Source organism: Chelon labrosus (genome assembly GCF_963514085.1).
Source record: "Chelon labrosus genome assembly, chromosome: 12".
In the NCBI taxonomy this organism is placed as follows: Eukaryota; Metazoa; Chordata; class Actinopteri; order Mugiliformes; family Mugilidae; genus Chelon; species Chelon labrosus.
Genome location: NC_140345.1, coordinates 24,137,261 through 24,148,672, shown reverse-complemented (window position 1 = coordinate 24,148,672; position 11,412 = coordinate 24,137,261). Strand labels below are relative to the sequence as shown.

General features: G+C 43.2%; 1 protein-coding gene across 1 annotated transcript in view; it reads right to left on the bottom strand.

The window, feature by feature from the left end:
* Positions 1-4,107: 4,107 nt before the first annotated feature.
* gask1a (golgi associated kinase 1A) overlaps positions 4,108-11,412 on the bottom strand; it is a 41,404-nt gene continuing 34,099 nt past the window's right edge. Inside the window, exons 4-6 of the mRNA XM_084557979.1 lie at positions 10,007-10,129; positions 8,876-8,979; positions 4,108-5,460 (exon numbers count right to left, since the gene is read on the bottom strand). Coding sequence (XP_084414105.1) covers positions 5,256-5,460; positions 8,876-8,979; positions 10,007-10,129 — 432 coding nt within the window. The 3' untranslated portion in view covers positions 4,108-5,255. The remainder of the gene's footprint in view (positions 5,461-8,875; positions 8,980-10,006; positions 10,130-11,412) is intronic.

Below are 11,412 nucleotides of genomic sequence, written 5' to 3'. Positions count from 1 at the left end.
ACTTCAGCCGGAAACCATGAGAATTTGATCTCCACTGTTTACTGGACCCAGATCAATTTACAGTCCTGTGTAGATCAGCAGAAAAAGCAGGAGCTGTGAGAACTCTGGACGAATGTGCTCTCTCTAATAACACAGAAAACAATAAAGCAAATGCAACATTTAAATTTTGTCTCATCATTGATCCAATAAGGGTAAAAAGAAAACAAAAAACATCCCCGTTACCTGCATCACCCTTTTCCCAGACATCTACACGTACACATCACCGGCCCTCTGCCTCTAACAATAGGCCGCTCTTTCAGCGCTGCGCCAGATAATGACCTTCACCATACTGCTCCACGATGATAGCTTTTATGGATGAGTCATGGGTGACTGGCTGCTTGTGTTCGCCATCTATCTCTTTCCTTTCCGTTCCGCTCTCTCCTTCTCACATGCACGCACGCACAGAAACGGATCAGCGCGCTTGTTTTTGCAGCATGTTACGGGAGGCACATATTCATTTTAATGGACGTCTCGGCAAACAGGAACGAGGCTAATGCGGTCCTACGGTGTGCCGTGCGCCAGATATAATTTACCTCTGATGTGCATTAGTTTAAATGGTGGAGACGGTAGCGCATGCTCTACAGTTCAGAGGAGCAAAGGCGAGAGTGTAACATACACAGTAATGCTTTCGGTGCATGCAGCCTTTCAAATATTTCCAGTGAGATATCATTTGCCCGGAATGCAAAGGATGAATAAATCACCAGGGTCGAGGTCAGAGCTCTGATATCTAATGACTAATTCTCAAAAAGTTCAACAGAGAAAGCTGCAGGTTTACATTTTCTTGTCAAGACCTCCTCAGTTTATAGGAAACTCCTGAAATGTTAGGGTGAGTTATATCCCACTAATGGATTAAACTCTTTGTGAGTCAGTTCAGCGGCACTGCTGCAGTAACACACGCCATGCCTCACTCTTCACATCACCTATAAAATGCACCCTTTCAGCTTTGGCATTGCCAGTGAAGTAATGCTCCACAGCTGACACCTGTGTATGTTGGCTGTAAGAGCCACCCTCTTGAGAAACCAGTCAAAGAAATGACAACCTGTGATGGAAATATTCTCCTGACTTCAGACAGAAACCATACTCAACTGCTGACTGGATCCAAATCAGTTTATGGTCCTGTTCTGCATCACTACCTAATCTCTCTCTCTCTATCTCTCTCTCTGGCCAAGTGTATGTTGCAGTGATGAGAAGCGATGAGGGGAGCCTAGATGCCAAACTGAGATAGAAAATACATTTACTGAAGGGAATGCATAATGTATACAAATATATCTGCAGCCATCATGACTCAGTCTCTCTGAGACCCTAGAAACACCAGCTCTCTGAAAACACATGGCTCACACATCTACTAATGTGAGCTACTTTAGCAACCATGTGCTTACAGGACTGAAATAGTACAATCAAGTAGGAAAAGGTTATTGTACATTAAAACCACTGACAGGAGAAGTAAATAACATTGACCATCTTGTGACAATTCAACGTTCTGCTGGGAAACTTTTGGACCTGGCATTCATTGGTGTGGATGTTACTTAGACATGTAGCACCCACTTAGACCAGACCAGACCAGGCACCCCCACCCCATAGCAATGACACTCCTTGATGGCAGCAGCCATCCCCAGCAGGATGCAGCCTGACACAGACACACACACAAAAACACTTTAGGAACAACTAAAAAAAACATGAAGAACAGCACAAGGTGTAGACCTGGCCTCCAAATTCACTAGATCCCAAACTGATCAAGTATCTGTGGGATGATCCACAGAGGCCCCTCCACTCAAATGTCCCCCCACTAACAACATCCTGTTACCAGACACCAAAGGACACCCTCAGAAGCCCCATGTCCATTCTCTGATGAGTCACAACTGTTTTGGAGGCACAAGGGAGACCTACACAATATAAGGCAGGTGGTCATAATGTTATGCTTTTAGCAGTGCTCTGAGGTCTAATTCAGTAATCCAGACTCAGGGGACAGCAACAGGTAACCCAACTCCCAGTCACAGGATTGCAATAATGACCTCTACACACGTATTAGAGGTCTAAAGTTTTGTGACTGAGACCACGGTGGCAACTTTAATGAATGCTGAATGAGTGATTTTATGCTTTTTGAATAGGAGTGTGATGGCCACCTGCTACTATGGGGCCTGTTCTGTGTTTTCCCCTTGTGTCGTTGCTTGTCTGTTTCTGCAGGTACCTTAGTGGGCGGGTCTCAATTTGGGTAATCAGGATCACCTGGCCAGTCTCCCTGAGCCTTTAAGATCTGGCAGTCACAGTCCTCATTCTCTCTTTGCTTCTTGACCTGGATGCCTCCAGCATTGTGTTTTTGTTCTGTTTGCTTCAGCTTATTCGCTTTATGTTAGCACCTTTCAGCAACACGCAGGGATTTGTTTTCTAACGGGCATCCAGTAGCCATGTGTGGCACTGCATTTTGAGCCTCAAGGCGCTGCTGCCTGGGTAGGACTGACGTTGTCGGCAGCTGCCACCAGTTCAAACAACCATGCTACTGTACGCTACAACACCTCACTGTATGTCTGAGGGCCCGTCCACACAGAAACGCAAAAACGCCGAAACGCATAAGTTTTTCATCGTTTTGGCCTTTCGTCCACACGTATCCTGTAAACGCATTGCCCTAAAACGCACTTTTCTGAAAACGGGTCCCAGGGTGGAGAAATTCGCAAACGCAGCTCTTGCGTTTCTTTGTGGACGGCGAATACGGGGAAAACGATGACGTAATCACCACACTCCCGAGCAGCCTTCCACATCCCGCGAGACGTCTCGTAACAACATCAACAACAATGGCGGACTACATGCTAGTTTTCATGCTGGAGACGATGTTGAGCCTATTAGGGTTACTAGGGCAAAATATCATGCTCCTGTGCCACCACGCTGAGCAAAAAAGGCGATTTGTAAACAGCGCTCAAGCTTTATGCGCATGCCTCGCATCTTCATCTCCCTTTTTGGTGAATTTCTGAAACCGAAACAGCGCCACTTATAGGCCTGGAATAGGAAGTAGTGTTTTCGGTCGTGCTGAAACGGATCCTTGTGGACGCGGATATTTCTTGAAACGATGATCGAAAACGGAGAGGAAAAAGATCGTTTTCGTACGTGTGGACGGGCCCTTAGGCTAATAAAAAGGTAATTTGATTATCAAGTTGGTAGAACTTAAGCTGCTGAGTGACCCGATGAAGCTGGAAATAACGTTAAGAGCTACGCAACATTAACGCAGTTCATGTGTGTCTGTACCATCCGGTAGTTTTGGAGCCACGTGGATCGCGACCGACTGAGCGACCTTTCTGTCTTTGTAGAGCCACTCCGCTTGCACAGGAAAAAATAAAATATTCAGTACTTTGTTGCCTGAGTGAACTGGAGAAAGCTGGGAAACGGCATTTATTTATGGGGTGGCTGCAGCTCAGGAGGCAAAAGGGGTTGTCCACTCGAGGTTAGCGGAGCTGAAGCCTTTCCTCTCGACCTGATCAGAGCCAAGAGTTCGACCTTGCATGCAAATAAAATCCATATAATAAACTCTGCAGATATAATTGTGAGGCTAAAATTACAAAGATGGGAGGTTCACGCAGATGGTTCATGACCTTTGCATTAATTAAATCCGAAATATGACATTTGTCGAATGTAATTTCTTCTGTGGGCTTTTTATAGCGGGCCTAGTAGTTCGCCTGTGCTTTTTTTTCACTCATTCATGCGTTAGTTGACGTCTAGCATCATGTTTCATGTCGTCCCACTCATCTGTGTCATTTTAAATCCCACTCCCAGTAATATTGTGATCACTTGGACCTTTCCCACCGATGTTTGTGTTTCCTCTCTGCACAGGACCCTGAATATATTGAAACATGTCCCCTAGCGATGAAGGCTTTTCTCTGGATGTATGAACGCAAGCCATGAAATAATCCACATGGGATTTAATGAACCATAAATGTGTTAAAAGAGAAAAAAATAAATAACAGCAGCGTCCTGCACACTTTGATGGTGGTTTGGGGGCAGCGGGGGAGGGGGCTATTCAATGTAAAAGAGATCAAGTGGGGATAAAGAGAGGATCACACATTTGAACCATTTCTCATTAGAGCCATTTATTCAGTGATGAAAGAGGGAGCCATAGAAAATGTCATTAATCCACCAACTACCAATATGAGTGGAATTTTAATCAGGCATAAAACAGCTTCAAGTGATATCGTTTGTGCTCTTCATGAGACCCGAACAGCAAATGAATGTTTTGTGACAGTTCGGCTTTAGGAATGTGTCACTCAGACAGAAAAGCCTCAGCTCCGTTCCTTCCTTGAAGACACTGGGTTTTTATCCAGTTTTCTGCCTTTTCTCTCACCCTTCGCTTCTGCACACTGCTGCGCATTTCGACAATGTGCAAAGACGGGCTTTGAAGAAACACACAAACATATATATATATAGATATATATATATATTTATATATTTGGTCCATTTTTATCAAAAGGCTTCCAGGATCCGGTCCAGAAGCTAATTGCTGACAGCCATTTTTAATCCCACGATTAAAAGCTTATCGCATAAAAACAGACACCCAAATCAAACGCTCAATCGGATGCTAGCTCCGTGTAAAACATTAAAATAGAGAGGAGGAAAAAAACATTTCTTTCCATTAAAACTGCTTGGAAAAAACGAGTGCTCGCTGTTGTGGTGGAAACGGAGGATTAACCGTCTCACATTTTGTTTTTGTGAGGGGACATTTGGTGAGGTGCAGATTGCAGACTTGAATTAAAATCATGATGTTGTTTGGAGCATCAGACACAGACATGGGGGGATTTCATTTGGCGCAGACGATCAAATCATTTGCATCAATTAGACTTTGAGGACACAGACGCCAGGGTGGATTTTTTGCTTCATGACAGACACACGCGTTACTGTGAGGGTTATGTTTGATCCTGCTTCCAGAGCAGAATCACGTCTGCAAGAAGAGTGAATAAAACATGGCTGAAGCAGCGACACTGATGCAATACTCTGTACTACAGATTGGATTTAGAAATGTTAAAATCTTTGGTAATGTCATAAAATCTAATCTTAATACTTCCTTTTAGTACAAACTAATAAAAACATATAAAAACAGACTTGCAAATTCCTTTTTTAAGCTTAGTTTTGAATGCAAAAATAACTGCATTTCTGTTTCGGCTCTTCTTCTCCACAATGGACAGGTAATGTCATCTTGAGGTCATCAACCTGCGGCGGTGCCTTCATTTTTTCAGTCACAGGTCCCTCTTGAGCCGGAGCTTTTTGTCCCTGATGTGCTGCAGGAGAATCTGCCCCCTCTGCTCCACGGTGCGGATGAGAGGCCTGAGACCGCTGGCGCCTCCACGACTGTCCCAGAATTCCCTGTCCGTGTAAAGGGAGCGTAGAAGAAGATTTTCCAGACAGCCTGAATGGAGCAGTGACACGGCTTTTTCTGGAAACCTGAGAAGAGGAACAACATTGGATTCAATGTGTTGTTAGTTCAGAATAAAAAAAAAAACAAGACTGTCTTAAAACTGAATTTATAATGTTTATGAAATGTTTATGTTCACTTTGTCCACTTTTTTCTTTGACTGTTTAACCTGGATCAGCTGTGACTTGTACCCAGATCAGTTTTGGTCTGTTCATTTTATTACCTGTTAAACTTAAAGTGTTGTTGTCTTATTATTTGTTAGAAAGTTTAACTGAATTAGAACAAAAAGGATCAACAGGATCAGGAGTAGAAGAATCTGATGAACAACTTCGTCTCACGGTGCAGAGCACCTTCAGATCAATACAGCTAAAACCAAAGGGAAGGTAGTGGATTTCTGGAGGTCCAGGTCCCACCTGCATCCCGCAACTATCAACGGGGAGTGTGTAGAGGTGGTTCAGACCTGTAAGCACCTAGGTCTACATCTGGATTACAAACTGGACTGGTCAGCTAACATAGATACAAAAAAAGGTCAGAGCCGACTCTATTTCCTCAGGAGGCTGAGGTTGTTTAACATCAGCCGGAAGCTGCTGCTGGACGTGTTCTACAAGACTGTTGCCAGTGTCCTCTTCTGCGGTGTGATGTGCTGGGGAGGCAGCACTAAGAAGAAGGACACCTCACGGCTGGACAAGCTGATCCAGAAGACAGGCTCCGTGGTAGGGACAGAGCTGGAGTTCCTGATATCAGTGGCAGAGGCAAGGACCTTGAACAAAATCTGGTCCATCATGAACAATGTCCATCACAACTCTACACGACACCATAGTCAGGCAGGGAAGCTCGTTGAGTGACAGTGTAATGTCTCCTGATCTCCAGTGTCACCCTAAAAATTGGCAAATATGGCTGCTCTGCGTTGTTAGCACAATTCAGCAGCATCAGACAAAACAGGAGCCAAAACTATTGGAAAAAAGATTGTCAGTGAGGCTCTTTGTCTGTCTCTATAAATGAATGGAACTTGCCTCAATACAAAACTCACTGCTGCTTCAGAGGTATTCAGACTGATTGTCCACTATATTACTTTGCAGATTGAATATATTAAACATGATTTCCGTTCATTTACAACCAATAACCCGTAATGATAAAGTGAAACCATGTTTTTATCACTGATCAAAGTATTCAGACGTTGCAGGAGCACCCTTTGGCAGCAGTTACAGCTTGGAATCTTCCTGGGTAAATCTTTACTGGCTAAAGAGAGACAGTGAACTGCCTGATTAATAGCGTGCTGCAGAGATTTTCTTTCTTCAGGCAGGTTCTCCCAGCTCTGTTAGTGCGACTGTTGAGTCCCCTGCTACCTCCCTAAGGTCTTTCACAGCCATTGTGCTCTTGTCAACACTCAGCACTTTGGAAATGGCTATATACCCTTGGCCTGATTTACAGTATGCCTCACTGTGATTTTTCTTCAGAGGTCTTTAAAGAGATGCTTGGACTTGGCTTGTTTTTTTCCTGACCTGTAGTGAACTGTAGGACTTTTTATATTGGAGGTGTCCAAATGTGGTGTACAAATCTCAAATAAGATTGAGATTTGCATTCAATTTAGATTTTTCTGTGTACTTTTGTGTAATTTGTATTGGTTCGGGAGATAATTAGATCAGCGTATATCCATATAGTGGGAGTGACTGGGGCACCGAAACGCAGCCTCTAAATAACACATTATCTGCCGTGAAACTCTGTTCATTACACTAATATTTTGTTATGATAAGCTAGTGCTATTCCCCGTTGAGTCCGGAGTTACCTGTTATCATCATCCGGGGTCTGTAGATTGACCTACAGACCTCTGAATGCGTTATTTAGAGGCTGCGTTTCGGTGCCCCAGTCACTCCCACTACATGGATACATGCTGTTCTAAATATCATCCGAACGACTCCAAATGACACCAAAGTTATATGGGTGAGTAAACAATCGTATTTTATGCAAGAAATAAGGTCCAGGTTGTAAAAAAACAGTAGTTCCCCTTTAACCTAGCATGGTGTAACAACACTCAAATGTCAGAGTAAATCCCTCTTCTGTGCTAAGGGTTGTACCGACTTGCTGTGCCTTGACGCTAGCAGCGGTTCATCAAGTGTGTGGAGATACTTCACCAAAGATGAAGCCCAAACTACCGGGATATGTCAGTCCTGAATTACAACAAGTACAACTGCTGCAATGCATCTGAAAAGACATCCGCTAACGCTAGCAGAGGAACGTCACATCAACGACTTGCTAGCTGCAGTACACAGAGAAAGCTTCAGAGAAATACTGCATTTTTTTTTAACCTGGCTACACTATCCTATCTTACAACACATTGTGGAGTACTATTAAATGATATTGATGGTGCTGAGGTGCTGCCTGTTTTTATACAGGCTATACATATCTGCAGCTCACGGTGTGTAGCACATGAGCTGTCTGTTCTCAGCATATGTATTCAGGTCATGAATATAGATTTCATTGTTGCAAAGCATTACTTTCTACTGTGTTATTAGTGACGTTATCAGCGACTAGTCGGTGTCGACTTGACTTTCATCACATAACCGTCGGCTTTGATAAATCTGAACCCCTACTTCGTGCATATTTGGATAGTCCTACAACCAATCAGAGCAATGGAGTATGTGACATTAAGGCATTCTTAATAAATGCCTTAAATGCCATTAAGTGTCAATATTTTTTTTTACAATAGTCACTCTATACAGCTGTTATCTCTGATGGTTGGCATTTTCCTATAAACAAACTGGCTCTCTTCCTTCTATCACCTCATGAAGTCTGCCTAAACGTTTTGATTGATCTGTGCTGGAGCATAATCGACTCATGACTGAGGGGTTTCAGTCCAACCTTACACCGCAAATAAATGTGTAGACGAGGAAGACGGTCTGGCTTCCAGGCTGCATCTAACCAGGTTTCATTTCATTTAGCCTCCATGCTCCCCGGTGATGAGAAATAATATCAGACTCTAACGTTCTATTTTTATTCAGTTTCAAGTCCAGGCTTAGGATGTTTAAGAGAATTTTATCGAGCTGCTTAGTAATCCTAAATGACAGACAAAGGGGGATTTCTATCAGACCTGAATCATTCAGCATATTGAATAGCACGCTAATTGAAAGCACACTAATCTAATCAGACTAGACGCTGCAACAAAAACCCTAACAAGCTTCCGATGGACGTTTCTGTGCTGCCCGACTTGAAAAGCTTTTTTCACCAGGGAAATATGTCGCTGGATGCGTTTTATTTTCTCCTGAAAACATATCACCACATCAGTGTTTCTGCCTGCTGTGAGCCAAAATGAGTTTCTGAATTTGTGTTGTGTAATTTGTGGATCTCTGCTGAAATGACGCTGGAATAATAATAACAACATCTCTCTCTCTCTCTCTCTCTCTCTGTGTGACATACCAGATGTCATACGTAGCGTTTTGTACTCACTCATCAATGCCCTCAACGAGCCTGAAGTTGAGGTTGTCGGTGGTCTGCTGGGGTCTGCCAGCATTGTCTATGAAAACCAGTCTGGAGGGATCGGCCTTCCTTACCTGAACACACACACACAAAGACACACAAAAACTATAATTACACAGAATCCTGGTGACAGATTGAGATGTTATTTTCAGCGTCTGGCGTCTGTTGCTTGTGAAAAGAAACTCTTGTTTTCATAGCACCTTTCAAAAACAATCCAGCACAATATAAAGAGGCAGATAATCGAAAGGGACAAAGACTTCAGAGTTCAGTTACGGCGCAGACTATGAAAGAATACGCCCACATTTAACTTAATAAAAGGCAGAACTAAAAAAGTTGGAGCAGAAACTCTGGGGCTTGGTTCCAGATAAAACTGAACTGATCCACGTTTAGCGTGTGAACCGTTAGCGGACAGTTCCCAGACCACCAGAGACGCTTGGACAGACATGTACTTTGGCCTTGAGAAAGCAAAAAAATGAACATAAGCAATAATTCTACTAAAGTCTGAGAAAACAAGTGATGCTGAAAGACCCCTGAGTCAGTGACAGGAAGAAAAAGTTCCACCTGTGACTTTCTCACCAACAGGCTGCATCTATTCTTACATTAACGTCACATGCAACACAATCGGCTCCTGTTCAGAAACATCTTGCAGCCTGAGAGCTCATTCTCAAGCTGTGAAACACAACACACGTACATCAAGAGTGCCGAGAGTTTAATGCACACTCCTGTCCTATCATTTAAATATAGATTCACTGTCTTGCGCTGACACGGAAGAAGGAAGAAAAACAACAACGGGAACAATCAATGATGGATTCAATTTGCTTCATCCACACTGTAATGAATAACGATCTGAGAACAACAGAAAGAAGACAAATGCCTTTAAAGTTTTGATATTAAACAACAATTCAGCATGGCGGGAGGAAAGCGTTTTCTTTGTTCTTTTTTACCAACAAATCAATCGCACACAGATCAGTAAATTTGTCGACTGAGTGAGGCTAATTCATTACTGCAAATACAGAGAAAACGCCTCGTAGTGTCTCGGGACATAAATCACTTTATGCACAGAGGGAAAGTAAGGAGTTTACTGTCAGAGGGGATACGTACCAGGATGTGAACCAGCAGCAGGTCCTTGGTGTGGCCACACCTGGTGTTCAGCAGGTTCTCCACACAGAGCTCCGTTGGATCAGGAGTGAAACCACAGCAGTACCTGTCCAGACGGTCGTTCACCTGGAAAACAAAGAACGTGAACATAATAATTCAGAACAACTTTAACAAGTCAAAAGTGCTTCACTCAGGTATGAAAGCAAACAGGAAGAAAGGAAAAAAACAGTGAATGTTAAATAAAAGTGATGAAAGCCCGATGACAATTAACAAGTTGTTTGAAGATGAAAAGGATTTCATTTTTGAAATATTACAAAGGTGCTAGAAACTAATTAGCGTCGGCAGTGGGAGGCATGGCTGGTGTTTGTTGCTGTCTGAACAACTGACACGAAGGAATACTTTCAAGAGGGGAAATACTAAGTGAATATACTGAGGGCTGTTTTACAGTGATATGAACCGCGTCTTTAGCTTTTAGCAGCTAAAACTAACAAAAATCATACAAAAGTGCACATTTTTTGCTAGTTTTAACGAGCATGGGGTGGAGGTTGTTATCATCCTCCAAGGAAGATGTAATTTCAGTCTTATTTTCGATCTTAATTTCAATCAATTCAAGCACTTTATTTATCCCCGAGGGGCAAACGCACAGAGAGCAACAAAATACACGAGAGAGGAAAAAGTGCAAAATGACCATGAGTAGTGTCCACATTACATCTGCCCTTCGAGAGACAGAGCATCAGTTCGATGTCGGAGCAAGGAGGGGTCAGAGTTCAGGAGCTGTGGGGGCAAAAGTGTTCCTCCTTCTTTTGTGTCCTGTCGTTGGACAGCGCAGTCTGCAGCCCGATGGAAGCCGCTCAAACACAGGATGTAATATGTGTGAGGGGTCTTGTAGGAACCTGAGAGCGGTTATGACTGTTTGGAATTCAATGATTTTAGCACAGACTTTTGTGATGTTATGTAGCCGTGACCGGTTTTGCAGGCTAACAGAATAAAACCACTTCAAGGTATCTCACCTCTGAGGACATTTTCTAAGGATCTCCTCGATGTTTGGGGAGAATATTAATATTATTAAAATATATAACTGCTTCTTTTTCCGGTGAAGAATCCCTGACGCGACTGTGTCTCCTTTCCACTCCTCAAACCTCAAAGCCTTTTTTGACACAATGATTTGGATTAAAAATCTGAAAAACTGCGAAAGCAGACTTCCATCAGTCCTCTCTGATTTCCACTGTAAAGCCAGTGTTAGTCCATCATCATCTCAGTCACTCATCTGTCATCTGCTGCTGCTGCTCCCGGTCAGACGGATAATCTCATTCAGCTATCAGCGTAAAAACAGACTCAGATTTAGCTTGTGTGTTCTCGTGGGATCGCATGGAAGGCACAAAGGGCGGTGGCAAGGGCTGAACTGAGAT